The 24,582-nt window shown below is 38.1% G+C and overlaps 1 protein-coding gene across 20 annotated transcripts in view; it reads left to right on the top strand.

Moving 5' to 3' along the window:
* Nucleotides 1-24,582, top strand: part of MAST4 (microtubule associated serine/threonine kinase family member 4) — a 575,831-nt gene that overhangs the window by 164,374 nt on the left and 386,875 nt on the right. For all 20 annotated transcript variants that reach the window (XM_054684309.2, XM_016953225.4, XM_054684303.2 and 17 more), the window contains one exon: nucleotides 1,619-1,772. In XM_054684309.2, the coding sequence (XP_054540284.2) occupies nucleotides 1,619-1,772 (154 nt within the window). The remainder of the gene's footprint in view (nucleotides 1-1,618; nucleotides 1,773-24,582) is intronic.

The raw sequence follows: 24,582 nt of genomic DNA, 5'->3' as shown, positions 1-24,582 counted from the left end.
GGAGTCCCTTTTTCCTACTGATCTGGCTTTGATCTTGGAGTGGATGGGCTGCTAGTTCTTCAAGGGCCTCTCACTAAAATACTGACCGGCAATGAGTGTGAGATGGTACTTACAGAGAAGTGCTTGAAATCCAGGTGTTAGGTCTTACTAATGAATACAGTTACGCTTAGGGGAATCTTTTAGCAGCTAAGCCGATGAGGTCTGTTCTATCTCAACTAACTTGGGAAGGGTTGCTCATAAACAGGATCAAATTTCCTTTTGTGCAATAGTTTTATAGAACTATTATTATTAAATAAATAGAAATAAATATTTCTATTTATTTAATTATTTTTTATTTATTTTTTGAGATGGGGTCTTGCTCTGTTGCTCATGCTGGAGTGCAATGCTGCAATCATGGCTCACTGTAGACTTGACCTCCTGGACTCAAGAGAGTCTCCTGCCTTGGCTTCCCAAAATGCTAGGATTACTGATGTGAGCCACTGCGCTCGGCCTGTGCAATGACTTTGAATATGATGCAGTGCATGGACAGACAAAATGGATGACCTAGTCTCCAGATTTCTATTTCTTATAAATACATCCATGATAATCTTAACCTGAAAAAATTTGACAAGTATAACCAGGTGATCACCTCTTTTCCCCATGAAAACAAAACAAATCTCAGTGAAGCGGCTCTTAAAATGCCCGGCTTTGAATAATGTTACTTGATTTTTCTGTTTTTAAATTTCTACAGAGTTAACCTTTTTATGTACTTTTTTGAGGGATCTTTAATAACTAACTGGACGTACGTAGGTGTACATGAAAATTTTTGTCCTTTGCAACTATCTTAGACACATATTCATATGTACTTACTTGAAGGTGAACATTTTAGATGGTATGGCTCTATTAAGTATGAGAGGCTTTCTTACAAAAACAGGCAGATCTTGAAATAAGTGTTGTGACACAAGGGATTCTTTTGTAGAATGCTGTCTCTTGAAGTGACTTTGGTTTCTCTGATTCTTGTGACAGGTTTTCTTTTAAAAAGCTATAAAGTGATGTAGGGATGTATTGATTTCCATTAAGGGCTAGGGTACTTAGAAATTTCTCTCCTGTACAACATATATTTGTGAGCAATATGTGAATTTTCTTTTGTAACCAACTAAAGAGAGTGATCTATTGTTTCTCTATAGAGCGACAATCTTCAATTTTGGGGGAGACCGTGTACAGAAAGACATGTTTTATATAGTGACCTAGGATACACACACATACATGTATAACTGAATAAAACACTTCATGAAACAATACTTTCCCTTTCTTCATTGGACTGTGATAATTTCTGTTCTATTGCATTAAAAAACACCAGTCACAATCTACCAAACTTGATTTCATGACCCACTAATGTGCTGTGACCCACAGTTTGAAAATCACTGCTGTCGAGATTTTGCAGCAAGCCAGACTCTCTTTCAGATGGAAGATGTGACAGTGAAATTCTAAATTCTCTAACGTAGCAAAATTGAACACAGTGTTGGGAGAATGGAGTTTGAGAAGGAAAAGAAAGGAAGAAAAAGTGTGAATGATTGGTCTTTCATTCTAGGCTGTGTTGATGCCCTAGCCAGTGATGCCATTCTTCCTCTTTCTGCAGCTTGACCACATATTATCCCCTCCACCCATGCCGTTTCGGAAATGCAGCAACCCAGATGTGGCTTCTGGCCCTGGAAAATCACTGAAGTATAAAAGACAGCTGAGTGAGGATGGAAGACAGCTAAGGCGAGGGAGCCTGGGAGGAGCCCTGACTGGTGAGTCGCAGTGGCTTGGATGAGAGAAGGAATTGCATTTCTTTACAAGGTCCTGCATGGCCCCAGAGTTCCACATGTAATCAGCTTGCTTAAGAATGGGCCTGCCTCTGCAGACCATTTCATAAAAATCTTATCTAATCCAGAAAGCAGTTAAATTGAAAATTTTATTAATAAACTTTGCTGAAATATAATTTACATGCAGTGACAATATCCCTTATTTATTTATTTATTTATTTATTTATTTATTTATTTATTTATTTTTTGAGACAGAGTCTCGCTCCGTTGCTAGGCTGGAGTGCAGTGGTGTGGCATGATCTCGGCTCACTGCAACCTCCGCCTCCCAGGTTCAAGCGATTCTCCTGCCTCAGCCTCCTGAGTAGCTGGGATTACAGGCACACACCACCACGCCCAGCTAATTTTTGTATTTTTATTGGAGACGGGGTTTCACCATGTTGGCCAAGATGGTCGTGATCTCTTGACCTCGTGATCTGCCTGCCGCGGCCTCCCAAAGTGCTGGGATTACAGGTGTGAGCCACCGCACCCGGCCAATATCCCCAATTTTAAGTTTACGTTTGGATGGATTTTTGCAAATTTATACCTCAGTTTAACTACTGCCGTGATCAGGATATAAAATGTTTCCCATGCTCTTCCTAGTCCAACCCACCCTCTACTGCCACCCTCAACTCCAAATCCTTGGCCCTAGGCAGCCATAGATCTGCTCTGTTATTATAGATTAGATAGACCTTATCAAGGGGTTTACATTAATGGAAGCAGAGTATCTACTCCTTTGTGTCTTGATTCTTTTGCTCAGTGTGATGTTTTAAGATTCACCCATGTTGCTGCGTGTGTTAGTAGCATATGTTTAACTTTATAAGAATAGATTCTAGTGTTCTCTACTACTGTAGGATAACTGTAATTAACAAATATATATAATTTCAAATAGCTAGAGGAATGATATTGAATGTTCCCAACACAAAGAAATGATAAATGTTTGAGATGATGAATATGCTAACTACCCTGATCTGATCGCTATACATTATATGATTGGAACATCACTAGTACCTCATGAATATGTATAAATTATTCTTTGTTAATAAAAAGAAAATTAGAAAAGAAACTGCTAAACGGTTTTCTAAAATTGTGCCATTTTACATTCCTGACAGGTATGGATGAATGATCCAATTGCTGTGCGTTCTTGCTAACCTGTGGTATTGCCAGTTTTAAAAATTTTAGCCATTTTCAGTGTTACATAGATGTATCACATTGTGGGTTTCATTTATGTTTCCTTGGTGACTAGATAATCTAGAACACCTTTTCAAGTGCTTATTGGACAATTATTTGTATCTTGTGAAGTATTGGTTCAATTCTTTCACCCCTTTTTAAATTTCATTGTTAAAATTGAGAAATTTTCAAATCCAGAAAACTCACCAATTATTTTTGACTGCAAAATACCCAAATTAAGATAAGTTAAAGCCTAGCTTTTAAAAGGTAACTCACCACTTAAAATTGTACGTTATTAACTATATACCACTGAAAGCTGGATTTCTGTTATTTCATCAGAGTGCTTTTTCCTCTAGATATAAATATTTTCACGGAACTTTGTTTCTTAAAATCCCCAAACAGAGTTTTCTTTCTACATGATGGTCTTGTCTACCAGTTTAAAAATGGCCTGGAAAGTAAGTTGAATTACTCATTTTTTTTTTTTTGGAGAACTATGGATTTTGACGTTTTGAAGATGAAATTTCTGGGAACAGAAGTGCTACTGCCACATGATTAGTGGAGTCTGGGACATCTGACCCTGTGTGCCACTCTGCTGCAACAAAAGGCCAAACTACCTCAGGCCAAGGGGGAGAAATTCATCAAAAAAACTGCTGCAGTTTAAGGCAAATCTTTTCCCTTGAGTTTACTGATGCTCTTCTAATGCTTGTTAGGATATTTTTCTTTGCTTTCGTTTCATAAATGCAGACTATTTGCTTTTTAAAGTAGGAGTTCCCAAAGATTATTCTCTTATAGGTAAGAAAATTAAATCTTAAAGGTTAAAAGACTCATCCTTTTATTTATTAATTTCACTTAGGAAATTTACTTACCTTGATTCAACTATTTTTGATAGATAGGAGGGGCAGTAATTATTCTATCCACTTTTGCTAAAGCAGTTTACATAAAGCTTTAAAATAATGCAAGGGTATGGCTGTTGATCAGATATATGATCTCAAACATGAAATTTGGCCTTTAGCTTTGAAAATAAATAGCCGGACTTGATTCTCTTATCATAATTTTAACAGCTCTAGCAAGTCAATCCTTAGACAATTAGTTCGCTACACAATTACTTTTGGTAACTAAGTCTTTGGTCAGATAATTTTTTTAAATGTTTAATAGTCCTTAGAAGAGCTAAAAAAAAATCCATCGAACGTCAGCCTGTTTTTGAAGACAGTTCCTTGAAAATTATATTAGAATATGAAAAAAACATTTTTAATTGTTCCTCTGTATGGTTTAGCTGAAGATTTAATGAAATAATATATACAAAGCAGCTAGCCCAGGCAGCTGTTAGTATTATGTGCATAACTAATTGAATTTGGGGGGATTTGGAGTTGATGGGTGGCATGGGCTCATGGAAATGAGTTTGGTACCCTTATCTACTGGCTTGCTACTTGGTGTTAGGCACTGTGTTCATGTCAGGCTAGTGTCAGATGTTGGAGCACAGAGAAGACAGCATCTTCCCTGATCTTTAAAAAATGTGTTTTCCACTAGTTTTAGGTAACCAAATAATCACATGTGATCTCATCTTGGGACATACCCTGTTGCTAAACTTAAAATAAGTCATACTGGTTTTTCCATCAGAGGCCCATACCTGATCTAATCTGTTACTTAACAACTGACCACCTTCTCATTGTTTTACTTTGTTTTAATCCAAGGATCTTTTCTTTGGCAGCATTCTGCTTTCCTTAAAACAAAGATTTTTAGTTTATGGTTGGACAGTTTTGCCAACCAATTATCCTTGATAAGGTTCACTAAACTTTTAGCTTTTTGAAAGGAAGATCTGTGATCAATTTATATATTTATCCCTTATAATGATAGCTAATATTAAAAGCTTACTGTGTAGCAGGCATTGTGTTTAGGGAATTATATTTACTGGCTTATTTAATCCTTATAACATCTGTGTGTGTCTATGAGGGAGACACTGTTAGCTCATTTTACACATGAGAACACTGAGGCACAGGCAGGTTGAGTAACTTCCTTGAGGTCACAGTCCTCACAACAGAAGGCGAGGATTTGAACCCAGGCATCATGGCTCCAGAGTTCATGCTCACAACTGCTACACTGTTCCTAGCATAGTCAGTACCTAGTAGGTTTTAAATAAACTCTTAATTCCAGCAGTATTAACTGGAGTGAATCTTAGGTGGGAAAATTGTTCACTCAGTTCAAATTTGTGGTTGGCTCAATCTGTAGGGCTCCCAGTCGTTTAATTGTAAAAATAAAGTAAAACTAGGCAATTAGTACATATTTAAAACCTTAAAATTCACACATTGATCGACCCAGAAATTTGACTTCTCAGAATTCATCACAAGGAAATAGTCATATGTCAAGAGAATTAACCTTAGTTATATATAAAGCAGTACCATTTATAATAATTAAAATTTCATATTATCTAAATAGCTGGCAAATGAATACTGCTTAAACATATTATGGTACGCACATAAAATGGAAAACAATTGTAAACATTAAAGGTCATATTATAAAAAATATGTTTTAATATTGAAAGAGACTCACAATATATTAATGTGAAATCCCATTGTTAAATGGTCTCATAGTGTCTCATACTACCTAAGACTTACTGTATTTGTAATTAAATAATTGTATACAGACGGTCCCCCACTTACTATGGTTTGGCTTTTGACTTTTCAACTTTATGATGAGTTTAGTGGGGTATGAAATGCATTATTGACTTAAGATATTTTTTACTTCTGATGGGTTTATCTGGATGTAACCCCACTGTAAGATGAGGAACATCTGTCTTTACTGAGGAGGAGGAAAACAATTACTTTCTGCTAAGGAATTTTCTCAAATTGGAGTGATGGTTGAGTAGGCTTCCTTTAAAAATGGGCAAGTGAAGGATGCTATGGCCTTTTTTATACACTGCAGCTTAATCCATGAGATAGTTTTTGAACCCGAGTTTTTCTGTGGCATTTGGTGGTATATCAGTCAGCAACAGTAATGTTGCATAACTGCAAACATCTCAATGGTAGACAACAAGAAGTATTTTTTTCTTGTTCAGATGGCTATAGGTTAGTTGGGGTTTGGCTGTAGGTCACTCTGGGCCTTACCGGGCTTGGTTCCAGGTTGCAGTTTGGGTCCAGATTTGTTCTATGTGTCTACCTTCTTCTTTAGACCAGCAGCTACCAAAGGCATCATCTCCTTATGAAAGACAGGAGCATGAGAGGGCAAGTTCTCCTGTACAGGCACATTTCAAGGTTCTGCTGGTGTCATATCTGCTAATTTTATATTGGCAAAAGCAAACGGCATGGTGAAGCCCAGAGACAAGGGGTAGAAGCACACTTCACCTTGATACCTTGTCCAGGATGCAGGTACAGTCATGTGCCACATAAAGTCATTTTGGTCAGTGATGGGCCATATATATGACAGTGGTCCCATAAGATTATAATGGAACTGAAAAGCTCCTATTATATGGTAATGTCTAAATGATCCTGACTCTGCATAGGCCTAGGCTAATGTGTTTGTGTCTTAGTTTTTAAACAAAAAAGTTTAAAAAGTAAAAGAAAAAAATAGAAAAGAAAAGCTTATAGAATAAGGATATAAAGAAGAAAATGTTTTTGTACAGCTCTGCAATGTGTTTGTATTTTAAGCTAAGTGTTATTACAAAAGTCAGAAAGTTTAAAATTAAGAAGTTTATAAAGTAAAAGTTACAGTAGGATAAGGTTAATTTATTAAAGAAAGAAAAATATTTTTTAAATCAGTGTAGCCTAAATGTACATTGTTTCTAACGTCTACAGTGATGTCCTAGGTCTTCACATTCACTCACCACTCACTGACTCCCCGGTAGCAACTTCTATTCCTGCAGACTCTATTCATGGCAAGTATCCTATACAGGTGTACCACTTTTTATCTTTTATTTTATATTTTAAGGTAGCTTTTCTATGTTTAGATATGCACATACTGATCATTGTGTTGCAGTTGCCTACAGTATTAGGTGCAGTTGCATGCTATATACATTTGTAGCCTAGGAGTAATAGGCTATATACCCTGTAGTTTGGTTGCACAGTAGGCTACACCATCTAAGTTTGCATAAGTACACCCTATGATGTTTGCACAATGACAGAATTGCCTAAGGAAGCATTTCTCAGAATGTATCCTTTTTGCTAAGCAATGCATGACTGTATATACAGTTGTCCCTCAGTAGCCACAGATTCCAGGTTCCAGGATACCGAAGTTCATAGTTGCTCAAGTCGCTGATATAAAATGGTGTAGTATTTGCATGTAACCTATGCGTATCCTCCTGTAAGCTTTAAATCATCTCTAGGTGATTTATATCACCTAATATAATGTAAATATTAATATTCTATAAATAATTGCTGTACTGCATTTTAACATTTGTATCATTTTTATCGTATCAATATTTATGTTTTTTCCAAATATTTTTGATCCACAGTTCGTTGAATCTGGATGTGACAGCTGACTGTAATGTTACTCCAAGGGAGTGAAGAATTGGAACTGATAATTCAGTCTATCCTAGTTAGCCTCTTAAAAAAAATCTTTTACAATAAAATATTTTATTCAACTATTTTTAAGTTTCAAGGTAATATGTATTCAATGTAGACAATTTAGAAAATATATAACAGTATAATGAAAAAGCCCAAAACCCCATAATTTCACTATGCGTAGACAATCATGATTGAAACGTTCACATTTTCCTCCCTAGCTAAACTTTTGAATCACTAAGGGCATTAGATTAAAGACGAGAAAATAACCAGTGCCTTTTTTGCAGGGCTGGCATTTAAACAATAGACCCGGAGCTCACTATGCACATTACTGCCTGGATTTTTATTTTAGAGGCTGATGTGTTTCCTGTCTTGAAGGTCCACAGCTTGCTAAATAAGCACCTAGAAGCCTCATGTAAACATTGACTGAGCTTTGGAACCCCCTGATGAGGAAGTGGAGCATTATTCTAATCATTATACAGACCCTTAAGTCTGGGTATTGTTGGTAATATGCCTCACAGCTCACAGTTAGGAAGCTGCAGAATGAAGGACAGAATCTTGGGATCTTGAATCATGGCTTCTTGATATGCAAATGCATGCCCCAAATCCTTGTCCTGCATTCTACAGCTGTGATGTATGTTACAGCCTTAACAGCCAGAGAATGAGTGCTGCTTTTCTCCACGAAGAGAGTTGTGTTTTTTTTCCCCCCAAATGTTTGGGTTGGTTGGAATGTAAAAGACAAAAATCTATATATGTGTATAACATGCACATAATAATAAGAAATCAGCTTTGCAGACAATATAAACTAGAATTTTAAAGCTGTTAGAATCATGACGTTCTATCTTGGGAAGAAAGTTGAGAGGGTTTTCTTTTTTGGACTATGGAAATCAACTTGGAATAACGTCTGAAAATTTTTAAAACGGCATTTTTTAGTGTTTTTTTTTTTTTTTACTTAAAGAGAGAAAGGAACAACACAATCCCAGAAAACATTCTTTCCTTTAAAATTAACCTGGAAGCTATTGCTTTTAATTACTGTGTAGTACCCAATGGGTTTCTCATCCTAAAAGTCTCCTTAGCTTAGTGGGCAAGCCTGAAATAATTCAGATTAAAGATAATTTATATAAAGTATGGCTGTTTTATGGGTAGCTTTGGTATTTACTAAATATCACACTTAAATACAACTTAAACCTTCCTATACACTCCAGATTTCTTCAGTTTTGTAGCACCATCAAAAGAATGCCTGTATAAAAATGGTGTGTGTTAAGATAATGCTACATGCTATGACAAGCAAACCAGAAAATATCAATGGCTTAACACAATAGTAGTTTATTTCTTGCTCATGTAGTAGTTCAAAGTAAATGTTTGGGTTCATAGGCAACTTTCCTCCCATGGTGACTCAGGGACCCACATTCCATCTTCTGGTTTTGCTCTTCTTAATAGCCTTGAGGTACTGTTTCCAGTTGGCAGAAGTGGAAAGAGAGAGGAGAAACCCTTCTGACTTCTTAAAAGTCCCAGCCTGGAAGAGACATGCTAATTTCCGTTCCTATTCTTTTAGAAAGATCTAATCACATGGTCACAGATGAATGTAAAGTGCACGTGTGTGTGTGTGTGTGTGTGTGTGTGTGTGTGTGTGTGTGTGGTGCTAGGGAAATATGGTCCCTGCTGGCCTTGCCTCAGCATTCAGCTAGATAAGAGATGGGGGAGCAGGGCACTTACTAAGTCAGGAAAGACTAGGAGAGAAACAGATTTTAACAAAGACATAGGATGTGATGAATTCCGTTTTGAGTATGTTTGAAATGCCCAATAAGACATGATAAATAGGCATGTCAAGTAGGACTGTGGAATCACAGAAGGAGAGAAGCATCTTCAGAGGAGGAAATGATGGCAAACCATATATTGACTGCATGTGCGAGAGTAAGATGAGGACAGGAAAGTCTCATTGGATGGGACAATGTAGTCACTGAGTAGTCTTGGACCTGGAGAGAGTATTAGGGTTCTCTAGAGGGACAGAACTAATAGGATATATATATATATTTATATATATATATATATATTTATATATATATATTTATATATATATTTATATATATATATTAATATATATATTAATATATATATTTATATATATATTAATATATATATTTATATATATATTAATATATATATTTATATATATATTAATATATATATTAATATATATATATTTATATATATATTTATATATATTTATATATATTTATATATATTTATATATATATATTTATATATATTTATATATATTTATATATATATATTTATATATATATTTATATATATATTTATATATATATATTTATATTTATATATATATATTTATATATATATTTATATATATATTTATATATATATTTATATATATATTTATATATATATATTTATATATATTTATATATATTTTTTTATATATTTATATATATTTATATATATTTTTATATATATTTATATATATTTATATATATATATTTATATATTTTTTATATATATTTATATATATATTTATATATATTTTTATATATATTTATATATATATATTTATATATATTTTAATATATATTTATATATTTATATATATTTATATATATTTATATATATATTTATATATATTTATATATATATTTATATATATATTTTTATATATTTATATATAAATATATATATTTATATATATATTTATATATATATTTATATATATATTTATATATACACACACACACACACACACACACACATATATATATAAAGGGGAGTTTATTAAGTATTAACTTACATGATCACCAGGTCCCACAATAGGCCATCTGCAAGCTGAGGAGCAAGGAGAGCCAGTCCGAGTCCCAAAAGTGGAGAACTTAGAGTCTGATGTTTGAGGGCTCCAGGGCAGGAAGCATCCAGCATGAGAGAAAGATGTGGGCTGGGAAGCTAGGCCAGTCTTGTCTTTTAATGTTTTTCTGCCTGCTTATATTCTAGCCATGCTAGCAGCTAATTAGATAGTATCTACCCAGATTAAGGGTGGGTCTGCCTTTCCCAGCCCACTGACTCAAATGTTAATCTCCTTTGACAACACCCTCACAGACACATCCAGCATCCACACTTTACATCCTTCACTCCAATCAAGTTGACACTCAGTATTAATCATCACAAGTAGGGAAGTGCAGACAGAAGCGAGAGTGGGATGGGATAAGACAAAATAGTCATTAAGGAATCAGAGATGGCTTATATCTGGATAAACAGAAGTACAGATAACTCTTTTGAGAAGAAAATGTGCGATGAAAGGGACTAGAAATATAAAGTATGAGCTGGAAGGGTATGAAGGGTCAGTGAGATCCATCTTAATGTGGGAGTCAGGAGAACTTGTTTGTAAAGCACTGAAGATGGTTTGGGTGAGAGAGACAACAGCTGAAGAAGGTGTTTGGAGGAACAGGGCTGGGTATCCAAAGCACATGTGAAAGGGTTGACCTTTTATAGGAGGAGGGGCACTTCCCACATTGTCACAGGAGGAAGGAGGAGAAAACAGATGCCAAAGCAGGTAGTTCAAGTGCACCTATACCATGGAATACTACTTGGCAGTAAAAAGGAACAACTGTTGATACATGCAGCAATCTAGATGAATGTCCAGAAAATTATGTTAAGTGAAAAAGTCAGTCCAAAGAGGTTATACTGTATAATTCCACTAATATATAACATTCTTACAATGATAAAATTATAGAACTGGAGGACTGATTCGTGGTTGCCAGGGATTAAGGAGGGGATGAGGTAGGAGGAAAGTAGGTATGGCTGTAAAAGGGCAACATGAGGGATCCTTGCGATGATGGAAATGTTCTTTATCTTGACAGTCTCAATGTCCGTTCTTGGGTTGTGATATTGTACTAAGGTTTCTCAAGATGTTACCATTGGGGAAACTGGGTAAAGAGTTCTGTATTATTTCTTGTAACTGCATGTATAACTATAATTATATCAAAATGAGATAATTTTAAAAATTATATCCGTAATCTTAATACATTTGCTTTAAAAAAAAAAGCAGAGAGTTATTGGATTTAATGGCTTCATTTTTCTCAGTTCATTGTGAGAGACCATGGGGGAAGGGGTTCAGCTGGGAGGGTTATATGGGAATTGAGAAGAGAAGGAGATATGACATAGTCTTGAAGAGTAAGAAGGGAAGCTATAAATGTAGTAGGATTTCTTGAAAGCATTGACAGCCCATTTAAAGTCTGAGATCATGAATTGAAAGTGAAGCCGGTCTACGTGTTTGTGCAAAAGGCTAAAGCACCAGAGAAATTCATGTACTGGGTATACTGGTTCCAGAAAACAGAGAGAGGCCTGGTCAAGGGTCATTCATAAGAGTGGTGAGGAGGGTGGACCTGAGCTGTACAGGAATGAGAGGCAGTTTTAGTGCCCATGGTGTGATATTTCTGGGGCTCGAGCCAAAGCCAGTGGGAATTTGGAAAGAGGACTAGAAGCTGGGACTTGGGTGCATGGTGGGGCTGGGGAGTAAGCAGCGGGTGGGCTGAGTTTGACTTAACCAGCCCCTGAAGAATGACTGAAATGTTAATATAGTCATGCATCGCTTAATGACGGGGATACATTTAGAGAATGTGATTTCCTAATGCAAACATCATAGAGTATACTTACACAAACCTACCTGGTTTAGCCTACTGTAACCTATTGCTCCTGGGTTACACATCTTTACAGCATGTTACTGTACTGCATACTGTAGGCAACTGTAACACAACGTATAACAAAATGTAACATAAGTATTTATGTATCTGACATACGTAACGTAGAAAAGGTCCAGTAAAAATACAATATTATCCTGTTACAGGACCGCCCTCCTATGTGTAGTCCATTGTTGACCAAGACATTATTATGCGGTACATGACTATGTTTTGAAATTTGGCACCATTTGAAATTTTTAAAGGGCAAAGATCTTTACAATTCTCCTGATGGTGCTCTCTTGTGATACTCCCAATTTGGGTTCTTGGCTCTTCGCCAACCAGAAGAAAAAGCCCAGATCCACATAGAATTTACACTTAAGGTTTCACTGACTTAAAAACATCCTGCTGGTATTTGTTTTACTAGTTCTTAATACGTATAAAATCGCTATGCTGAAGGCACATAACTAATGACAAGAATTCTCTTGAGTCGGTCTAGTGTTGTTTTAGAACTTAAAAAATTGTGTAGTTCATCAGTAATAGCTTATGAAGCTGAAGAATGTCTCTACATATTTTTCTGAGTCACCAGGCAATAAACAGGCAATTCTGTTAGCATCTTCTTCCGGGTGACAATGCATGATTTTAAGAAGCTTTAAAACCATTTATTGTCTTTACTGCTCCTATGACAGTTTATATCCTGGATATTTTGTTTGCTATCTAGGTGTTCTAAATAGAAGGTGTGACTACTTTGATGTATTTTTGTAAGTGTTGCAGTTCCTCCTTGTCAGGAGTAGTAAGGTCTCATGAGACCTAGACTTAATGGGAGGCGCAGCTGTCAGCGAGTTCCTTTGGCAGATGCTGCCTCCCAGTGGCTCTCTGTCAGGGAGCCTTCTGCCGGAACTCATCTCCCATGCAGATGGTCTACCGATGAGTCATTGCCCCTCCAACAGGCTCATGTGGTTCCCAGACCCAGGTCACCTGCCACTTAGAAACTGCCAAGTGGCCACCACCTTGTTCAGAGCGACGCTGCAGCCTCTTGGAAGCCCAAATCTCTCCTTCAGGCCTTTTGCACCAGTGACAAGACAGGCATGAGGGGAAAATTAAGGAAAGAGGCTGCATGAGGACTTTAAGAATCAGAGTCATTTCTCTTATACCCAGGGCAGGTGAGAGACTGGGCTCTTTGCTTTGATGTGTACCTGAGCCCTGGATAGTGTTGGGAGCCAGGCTTCATTAGCAAATTGGCACTTCAGAAATCAGTTTTACAGTTCTGTATCTGATAGTTTGAAAAACTTAACACTTGGACCTGAGTGTTAGTTAATGTTTTCCACAGGAGGCCCAGTTTCTCTTAAGACGCTTGAAGCCCCCTTTGCAGAGCAAAAGGTAACATAGGCCTTCAATCACTGTTGACATAGAATTTCAAGATTACTGGGGCAGGAAAATACTCAGATACAGCTAAACCATTATCAGCTGCAAAATATGTTGGCTATCTGGACCTTTGGCTCGGTGTGTTAAATGTGGCAAACCAAACTCAGTAACTGGAATTCTTCAACATGCACCAGAGAGGAGGATGTCTGGTAGTCATTTAAAGTTTTTTCTGGCATGATTTTAAAAGTTGTATGTGTGTAAATATATTTCTTTCTTTTCTTTCTTTCTTTTTTTTTTTTTTATTTGAGACGGAGTCTCACTCTGTCGCCCAGGCTGGAGTGCAGTGGTGCAATCTTGGCTCACTGCACGCTCCACGTCCCAGGTTCACACCATTCTCCTGCCTCAGCCTCCTGCGTAGCTGGGACTGCAGGCACCCGCCACCACACCCGGCTAATTTTTTTTGTATTTTTGGTAGACACAGGGTTTCACTGTGTTAGCCAGGATGGTCTTGATCTCCTGACCTCGTGATCCTCCCGCCTCAGCCTCCCAAAGTGCTGGGATTACAGGCATAAGCCACCGCGCCTGGCCTGTGTGTAAATATATTTCTCTCAGGAGGCTCTGTATGCCAATTAGGCTAATGAAGAAACTTAAACCAAAAATATATAGAGTAACAGGATCCGGGAACAGAAGGCTTCCTCCCCCCACTCCCCTGCTCATTTCTTAGGTTCTAGCGGATTCTACAAATAATGGGCTTTGGTCCTTCCCGAGGAAACAAGATTAATTATTGAATCCATATATTAAAAATCTAAGTTGCTTTGTTCTTAAAATTCCCTTTAGAATAAGAAACTGGTTTCAGGGCTTTTTTTTTTTTTAACCTGTCATCAAGGTGTTGAGCTTTTTGGATGAGGCGTAATCATATTCCTTTTTCTTTCCACTGCTTTTTAGTTTTGTCTTTTTAGTACTTCCCTGAAACTCTCTTTTCTTCTGACAGGATAGACTGTGGCCCAGGCACGAGTAGGTATGGCTTTCCTATCCTTCATGCATTGTGCTCTTTTAGGTTCTGAAAAGCACACTGATCCATGCTCATCTTCTCGGTTCCTTATATGTGTAGCCCCTCAGAGATGAAGTGGCTTTAGCTCCTCTGTGAGTCTTTAGTAGAGATGAGGAAGCCACAAACAATGACTTGATTATACTACAATTAACAGCGTGAAAGATTTATTGAAATGCTAGAAAATTAGTATGAACTAGGAAATCTCACACTTCACGTCCTTGAGGTACTGGGGAGGAGGAGATAAGGTTGGGAAAGGTAAGAAGATGGTGCGTGGTGCCATTTCACACAACACTGGAACCCATTTACAGAGTTGGACATAGGTAACTGGCTCTTCTGGTGATGTTTCAGTTTCTATTTTATACTTTTCTTTTTCCCTTTCTTCATGTTTCAATTTATGTTTTTTTAAGATTTTACCCTCTTATAGGAAACATGGGGAAAGGCTATGTGGCTTGACATACGCTACTGGGTTCCAAAGTATAAAAGGCCAGTGACATCTTATTTCATACAGTCAAACTGCAGTGCTAATGAGGTGCTAACTGCTCGTGTACTGGAATTGGTAAATTGCACTATACATGAATCCCCTGGACAACAGAGGCAGAGAGTAACAGGGTACAATACAGTAGGGAGTGGGGAGATGTAGATCAGAGAGAGAATGGGATCACTGAATTAAATGGAACAGAATTTAAAGAAAGCAAGTGACTTGCCTGGGTGGAGACAGCATCTTGCCATCTTTTACTGCTGTTTTAGGGTGTAAATGGAAGGACATGAACTGGAGATCTGAGGCCCAGATTCTAGTCCCAAGTCAACTTCTAAGTAGCCTTCATTGCTGGGCCTTAGATTCTTCATCTGTAAAGTGAGTGCGTTGGATCCTATACTCTCAAGGTCCCTTTGAGTTGAGTAGTAAATAATTTTAGCTACCATGGTGAGGGAGGGAAAGTCTTTGTAGAAAATGGGTTTTCTTCATTTTCTAGTCCCCGCACCCTCCCTTGAACCCCTGTGCACACACACATGCTTTATTTGTTGCTCTGCAAGGAAGCCCACCTTTGCCTCTTATCAGAGCTGCTGGTAGGTGTCCTGTCACTCGAGCATACCCAGGCCATTCATCTCTTGCTTACAGCTCATTTTTGGTGGCCATTCAAAGCCACTGGGAATGTGGAAGTTTTTTTAACTTCCCAGTTGGAAACTGAAAATGATGCTGACTTTATGTCAGTTCCACAGGAAAAAGAGTAGGTCAAGAAATGCAACCAACCGGGAAGTTGAAAGATTTATAAAAATTAGTGTTTCTGATATATTAATGACTTTGGTGGCAGTAGCCTGCATTTGTCATTGTCATGTTCCATTGTCATTCAAGTACTTAATCACCACACATTGTCAGGGCTAAATTTATTTTCTTGTGTCTGCCTAGCAAGATAATTTCTCTATTCTTTGACAGTATTGTCTCAGGCACCTGAATCAGACCTAAGCCTGAAGGGAGAGCAGAGGGTAAGTTCCCTCCTTGCATTTAACTCATTGCTGACTTGTGAAAGAGAGAATGATATTATTTAAATGTCTGTTTCCTTCTTTGAGTAAGAATACAGGGGGAATCATGTCATGGTTTGTGTCCTCTCTAAAATTCGGGTGTTGCCAGTTTGATAGTATTTAGAAGTAGGGCCTTTAAGAGATGATTAGGCTATCCTAGGGCTGCTCCCTCATGAATGGGACTAAGACCCTCTTAAAAGAGGTTTCTTTTACACAGCAGCTTTTGGTGAGCTTGCCATTCATTCTCCTTCTGCCATGCAAGGATGCAACAAGAAGGCCCTCACCAGACCACATGCCAGTACCTTGATCTTGAACTTCCAGCCTCCACAGCTGTGAGAAATAAATTTCTGTTCTTTATAAATTACCCAGTCTCCATTATTATGTTGTAGCGGCACAAACTAAGACAAACTGTGACTGCTGTAAATTATTAATGCTGCACCCAATTCAGCTTTAAGAAGGATTTTGCACAAGGTTGTGCAGCTCCCAGCTTTCCAGTCTGTGTTAAGAAGAGGCATGTATGTAAGTAACATACATGGACATTTATGTGTTTACATGTATGCATGCACACACCGCATTGCACCCTTGGTTTTTATTTAGTTCCAGTAATGTAGGATGGCCTGTATTTTTGCCCTTAATTACTCTGAAGGACAGTTAACAATTATGTATGTCATTGAGCTTTTATTAAAACTTCTGAAACAAGTTTATCTGTGCTCAGATCAAGGAAAAAGGGTTTAGATTGGTCTGATAAATTTGAATTATTCTTTTGTTAAATAATGAGAGCTGGGTAAACCCACTGTTTCTGTTTTGGTCTTGGTTGCCAGGAATCTCAAAGTATTTTATTTTGGTTTTGCTCCATTTTGCTAGCTTTTGGCTGCAGTGGTGTATACGTAAATAACAGTAAACAAAGGGGGGAATAATACATCATGCACATACCTGTGGTTATGAGTGCTGTTGTACCCCTGCCCTCTTAGGTGTATAAACTGATAATGAAGCATGTAATCTTTAAGGCCTTTTTCTACATTCAGATTCCATTCCAAACACCTTCATGTTACTTTTGCTGACTCTTCCACCTCTCTCTCCTTTGATACCACCTTAATGTTGTTCTTTTCTTAAAAGAGAGATTACTTTTAATTTTTATTATTTGTGTACCTATCATTCCATTTTCTAGTTTATACATTTCTTGAGGACTTTTTCCTTGTATCCTCAAAGCAAAGCCTTGTGCATTTCTCATTCTAATATGATTGCCAGATAAAATATGGGGTATCCAATTAAATTTTAATTCAGATAAGCAACTAATAATATTTTTAGTATCCAGTGCTATATTAGCATACATATTCAAGTTTACTTGAATTTAAATGTAGGTATGCATCCTGTATTTTTATTTGCTAAATCTGGCCATCTTATCAATAAATACTGGAATGGTTGTGTGCCTAGGCGTTATCAGACATATAGTCTCATAGGTACAGGCATGGTATGAATGGCAAGTGTTTAGAGGCATTACACATAGACATTCGTTCAATATCCTTTTCCTGTGTGTGTGTGTGTGTGTGTGTGTATGTGTGTGTTTTCCCCCTGTAGCTGCTTAGTCACATGGGAGTCAGACAGCTCTGATATATGATATACTGTACTCTTTGATGTCTAAAAGTCTGTGTGCGTATGCCCTGTTACAGTGCCTTCAATAGTCACAGTGCTCTTTGTGGATCAAATAATGGGAGATTTAATGCATTTAATGAAATGGCTAGAAGAAAATGACCTGGCTTTCAAGCTTGAGAGATGGCCATTTGGAGGGTGATTGGAGCAACCAAAAGACTACCTTCCCCCAACTCAGCTCACTGATTTCCCCATAAGCATGGCTGAATTTGCTAAAAGGGAATGCTAAGTAGCTGGCAAAACTGTTACTGTAAAACATGAGGCATTGACCCTGGAGTTCAGGGCTACTTAATGTCAGCTGAGCTTTCAGAAGTTGTCAGTGGCTAAATGATAGACCAGAAATGGAAAGGATGAATTCCAGCCCTACACCTACCATTAATTTTCAAGCATTGCTGAGGCAGTCATGATGCTAATCTTGGCTTCAACTTTTCTCATCTTAAAAACAAGGGCATTGTTTTGTGAAGCAATTGGCGGTTTGTTAGGATTTAATTCAGTGTGCAGGGTTGGATAACAATGGTTCTTAAAAATGGTTCTTTTGCTTTGAAACCAGGCAGAATGGGCATTAACTTTCCTCATAAGGGAGGAGGGAGAGCAGGTTACACAGTTCCTAATTGAGATCTGTCACTTCAGAAGTAGGGACCTTTAACAAATGGCCATTTGGAGGCGCTGGGGGAGATGTACTCTGTAGTATTTTTGAGGAAATATTTTATGATTGTGCTCTAGGTTTCTTGCTTATTCATTGATCAATATTGACAAGCATTCCTTAAGACAAAAATATTACATTCTTCAGGTAGCATACATAGATATTGTTGATAAAGAATTTGAAATCTACTGGAATAGACATAGCATGGAACTAGAAAGTGTTCCAAAGAAATAGATGTGATTACATGATTATGAAATACACGATTATGTGAATTAGACTGTATGTAAGAGTTTCCTTGTAAAAATAGAGAACGTGTTAGGAAATTTAGACTTGTCTGGAAGTTTCTGCATAGGTTGTGATATGGAGTTTATTTTGTCACCTCTATGGCAGCTTTTGTTCTTTTTGTTTCTCTTGTAAAACTACTGGTCCCCAACTCCTTAGCCTCTGTCATAACTGTTTAGATGTTGGATGGTTGTCAGAAATGTTTTGTGTCTCAGGGTTGCCAGTGACATTTGAGTGCATCCATCAGAGCATCTTGGTGAGCAAAAGAGCGTCACTGAGTAGGATTCATAATTTCTCCAAGAAGTAAGATATCAAATATAAGTTGTCCTCTGGGGTATTGAGGTTAATTAGCTTATCTTGAAAATAGACATTATATTGTGAAGATGGTAGACTCTTTTTGAGATGGTTTTTAGAAGAGAAAATCAAAGCTATAAGAAGTGACACAGTCTCCTCCATATCAAGTTTAAGGCCTCTGAGTTTTCTTCATTACTGTTATCATTATAAAACAAACACTTGAGCCAAACTTAAATATTCTTCTAGGCAGTGTGTGACTAAATAATAATGAAAAATATGATCCTTGGGAGAAATATAAATGAGAGACAGATGGAAAGTCAATACACACAGACTTAAATATCTGGTTCTGTAAAGACTAGTGTGTTTCACATGCAGGATATTGTGCTAGGTGTGACGTGGGGCTACAAAAACAGATGAGATGCAGAAGTTACAGTGTAGTAGAACATACTGCATACAGAAATAAATGGCACTCTGTACATGTGCACCCACACACAGCAGTGGGTGGTGTGATGGGGGAAGGTAAGGGTAATAGCCTTCCTGGTTGGCACCATTGGCACTGAATCCTGCTTGTGGATTCAATGCCAATGGTGCCAGAATGGGTAAAAGCATCCTGGAGGGGGACCTGAACTATCACTGAGCACAAATTCTGTGTTCAGTTTTGTGCTGGGCACTTTAACATGTGTTACCTACTATCATCATCACTAGAGGGGAGGAAATCGAAGCTCAGAGAGGTCAAGGTATTTATCCGGGACTCTCTAGCTAATAAATGGTGAAAGGAGGATGCAAACTGATGTCTGACTGCTTTTCCATTCTGTACTCCTGAGTCCACCTGTTGGATGGAACAAGAACCAGGTATGCTCCAAGTTCCCAGTGCTGAAAAGAATTTGATCTGATCCGAAGATGACACCAAGGAGGAGGACTGTTGCCAGGAGGAGCTGTTTAACAGTGAAAAGTAGAGTGGATAAAAAGTAATAATTTATTTTGGGCCTTTTATCAGATGATAGGTTCTTTGTTTACATTCTAAATTCTCATCACCTCGTAAGATTGGTATCATCCCCATTGTACAGCATGTTTATGGTAACTGAGGCTTAGAAGGTTAAGCCTGTCCAAGGTCACACGGTGGATACATGATAGTAGTCAGGGTTTGATTTTAGGATTTAAACCTCGTGTCTGGGATCTTTGGTGATGGACTTGAAATCAACAGTTTGATTTTATGAGTTTAGAAATTAAGGGTCTTTCAAGGATCTGGAGGGGGCAGTGAACACATTTAGATGGAGTGAAATCTTAGAAAGGGTTGCACTGACTGGATTGAGAAGTCAGACTGTGATGGGGAAGAGGAAGAGATGACTCTTAATCATTTGATTATTATTTTAAAGAGGGCCAGGTACTGGTCCTTAGGGAGGTTTTAGAAAGGTGTAGATAAGGCAGCTGGGGAGAGGGAGGACGAGGAGGAAGACAGAGAGGGAGCTGACAAGTAGTTTAACAGCTGTTCCACATATCCACAAAATGACTCTGAGAATAAATGGTTCTATTTATTTGCGGTTTCCTTCCATATATCTTGCCAGCAGCATTCATCAATATCTGTCATCTCCCAGGGGGGTTAGACATGTCTAGCAATTCATTCTACTGAATTATATTTCAGTACGCGAATTGAGGGAGGCCAGTTTGCAGATGTTAACACTGACCTCTGCCTAGCATTGCTCAGACACCACCACCACCCACTTCTTTGGGTGCCGTCACGCAGGCAGACATTCATTCTCAGCAACACTGCTTGATGTCAGAATCTTGTTACCATGTTCTCATTAGTGTAGGCTCTATTTAATACTTCTTTAAAAATCAATTTTAAGTTCTCACATTAGTCTTTGGTCTCTGCAACTGGAGTTTGGGGCCAAACCATTATTTATTTTTTGATAAGAATTTTAAATCCAGAAAAATGCCACCTGACGGACAACTGCCTTGGTGGTCTAGGTAAAACAGGGAGTTGGTGGCCAGGGCTGGGCCTCATTGCAGAATGGGAGAATTTGCTGGGTGTTGGTAAACCCAAAGGCAGTGATGTGCTTGTAATAATAGAAACATTACAGCTTACCAAGCTTTATTGCATGCATTAATTTGGTCCTAATATTATCTGCCCTTATTAGAATTTGACTGAGAGTGATAATCTTGGTACATAAGAAGAGTTTTTTTATGAACAAGTTAAGGGAAAGTAAAAGAAAGGTCAAATATATTTCTCTTTAAGTCTGACTTTAATGTGTTTCCATTTAAAAATAAACTATGTGTTAGCATTTTTGCCCTTTTATCATATGGCAAGAGTAACAGGGTGGCTATCTATGATTGAGGGTGAAAAGATGACTTTATCTTTGAATCACCTTGCCGTATTACCCATACCAAAAATTATTCTTAACACTGCAGCTCTGGTTCACAGTGGCAGTGGCAGCTTGAGTTTCTGCTCCATAGCCTCATGGTTAGTTCAAAGACCTTGATTTCTGTATTGTAGACATGTATGTTCTGTTGTTTTTCACCCATCCCTAGTTCTCTCATAGCATGGAACTGGGCTTTTTAGTGACTCCTTAAAACATCTGTCAGGTACTTAGTCTGTCTGGGCCCACGTGAAAGAAAAACTTCTGATACCTGTCCCCCTTGCTAGGAGCTTCCTTTCACAGCAGTGCTCTGACTTGCTCACCAGGCAAATTTTATAGTTAGCAATGTTGTGTTGGCATTCTATATTAAGTATGGAATGCTGGTGATAATATTCTAAAAAGTGAAATTGGGCATCTCTGGTGGATTTAAGTCTTGTGGAAACATAGTTTAGCAAATAAATTTCAGTCTTACAGTCTTAAGACCTTGATGCCCTCTTGGCATCACCCTACTCCCAATACCAGCCTTCCAAAAGACTTACAGCTGCTCTTGGTCCAGCTTTCAGTTTCCTTGTCAGTTGGAGATCATTGGTCAGTAGTCAGTGATGTCTTTGAGCACTTAGAGTCATGGCTCTGCTTTGGACTTCCCTTGTGTGAGTAAACACATAGCACTTTTTTTTTTTTTTTTTTTTTTTTTTTTTTTAAGGCTAGAATAGCAGTTCAATATAGGAGTCAGTGAACTTCTGCACTTTCTGGTCACAGGTCTGTTGGTTTCTCAAATTGTATTCATTTATGCCATTAAGAAGAGTGATTTAGCAGCATTGTTGATGCTGTCTGGGTACGGTCATTCTTTTGCAGTGAGGACAAGAAATTGGAAGTCAGTCACCCATGTGAGTGGAAGATGAAAGAAACCATGTCTCTCTTGCGGGAGCACAGCTGAAGATGAATAAGGGAAGCTGTAATTGCCCATGAGGATGAGAGTCAGGACTATGAGGGAAGAAATGTTTAGGAGTGAGCAATGGGGCAGAGAAGAAGAATCTCTTGATGGTGACGGAATTAGGGTGATGGCTGCTGAGTCATGAATTCTGCCCAGATTTAGACAGTGACTCTTTGCGGTCTTTGCTCCTTCTTCATTTCTTAAGTTTGACAGGTTCTTTAAAAACTCATTTCCCCTAACTTATAAATGATTGGGAGGGCTTATGTTATGAAGTATAATTTGCAAAAGCAAGTGGTGTTATAGTTAATGTGGATACCTCCTTTTGGACAACAAAAAGGATCCCCTTATTTTTTCCTCTATAAGGTACAGTGGTATTGGCCAAGCAAGGGATTGGGGGGCAGGCAGGTTAAACATTGTGGTAAAATATATACATACCAAAATTTACCATTTAACTATTTTTACATGTATAATTTAACGGCATTAAGTACAACCATCAGCACTATCCATCTCCAGAACATTTTCATCATCCCAAACTGAAACTTTGTACCCATTAAACAGGAACTCCCCGTTCCCCACTCCCCCCAGCCCCTGTAAACCACTGTTAAACTTTCTGTGAAAGAATGCATTTGACTATTCTGGGTACTTCACATAAATGGAATCATACTGTGTCCAGAATTGGTTCCTTCTGGTGGGTTCTTGGTCTCACTGACTTCAAGAATGAAGCTGCAGACCTTCATGGTGAGTGTTACAGTTTTTAAAGATGGTGTGTCTGGAGTTTGTTCCTTCAGATGCGTCCAGAGTTTCTTCCTTCTGGTGGGCTTATGGTCTCACTGACTTCAAGAATGAAGCTGCGGACCTTCGTGGCGAGTGTTACAGCTCTTAGAGGTGGTGCGGACCCAAAGAGTGAGCAGCAGCAAGATTTATTGTGAAGAGTGAAAGAACAAAGCTTCCACAGTGTGGAAAGGGACCCAAGCAGGTTGCTGCTGCTGGCTCAGGTGGCCAGCTTTTATTCCCTTATTTGGCCCTGCCGATGTCCTGCTGATTGGTCCATTTTACAGAGTGCTGATTTGTCCATTTTACAGAGTGCTGATTGGTGCATTTACAATCCTTTAGCTAGACACAGAGTGCTGATTTGGTTCATTTTTACAGAGTGCTGATTGGTGCGTTTACAATCCTTTAGCTAGACCCAGAGTGCTGATGCATTTTTACAGAGTGCGGATTGGCGCATTTACAATCCTTTGGCTAGACACAGAGCACTGATTGGTGCGTTTACAATCCTCTAGCTAGACAGAAAAGTTCTCCAAGTCCCCACTCAACTCGGGAAGGTCCAGCTGGCTTCACCTCTCAATACAATATCTCACCTTTTGTGACTGGTTTATTTCTTTCAGCATGTCTCCAAGGTTCCTCCATGTTGAAACACAAGTCAGAGGTACCTTCCTTTTTGAGGCTGAGTAATATTCCATTGTGCTCCATTCATCCCTCAGTGAATACTTGAGTTGTTTCCTCCTTTTGGCTATTGTGACTAATGCTGCCATGAACATGGGAGTACAAATATCTATTCGAGCCCCTACTTTTACTTCCTTTGTGGATTTACCCAGAAGTGAGATTAAGCAAGGGAGATTTTACTGGACACAGGGAAGGTAAAATGGTGAGAATGTCCCTGCTCCCAGGTTAGTGGTGGGTGTAAACTTTCTGGGAGCTGCTCTGAGAGCTTCAGTAGAGATGTCTAGGCAAAGAGAGGCTGTTAGCCAAAACCTATTAACCTATATACCTGTAAAGATATAGGACAAGAGAACAAGGTTTGGCAACAGAGCCTGTGCCCTGTCTGCCTGCTCATGGCACCAATTCAGTGCCAGCTTGCCATTGTTCTTTTTGTTTCTAGTCCCTTAACTTCTGCAGTGCTACCCCTGTTCTTCCTGCCTTCCTTTTATGGCTGTCCTTAAAATCTCCCCAAAACCCTTGAGAGCGATATCTGGGCCACTTCAGCTTCCCCTTTGCCTGGTTGGTACCTTAGAGGGTTGTACACATTTTTTCAGAGTTCTCCTGTATGACTGAGAACCAGAAGTCACATCAAGAGAGAGCTTTGTTGTAGGTCTAGCTTTGCTAGGTCTTATTTTCTCTTTGATATCCTGCTTATAGTCCAAGAAAAATCACCCAAAATTTAAGACTATGGATTGGCTACTAAATATATATTGCACTTCAGGTGATACGGAACTTTTTTAATGGAAGCTTTCAAATCTAATCAGGTACCATTATTCCCCAATGATAAAGTAGATCTCCAGAGGCTATTATTTAATTCTTTATATGGCCATTGTGC

Source organism: Pan troglodytes, chromosome 4, assembly GCF_028858775.2.
Source record: "Pan troglodytes isolate AG18354 chromosome 4, NHGRI_mPanTro3-v2.0_pri, whole genome shotgun sequence".
Lineage (NCBI taxonomy): Eukaryota > Metazoa > Chordata > Mammalia > Primates > Hominidae > Pan > Pan troglodytes.
This window is presented reverse-complemented; position numbering and strand designations above follow the sequence as displayed.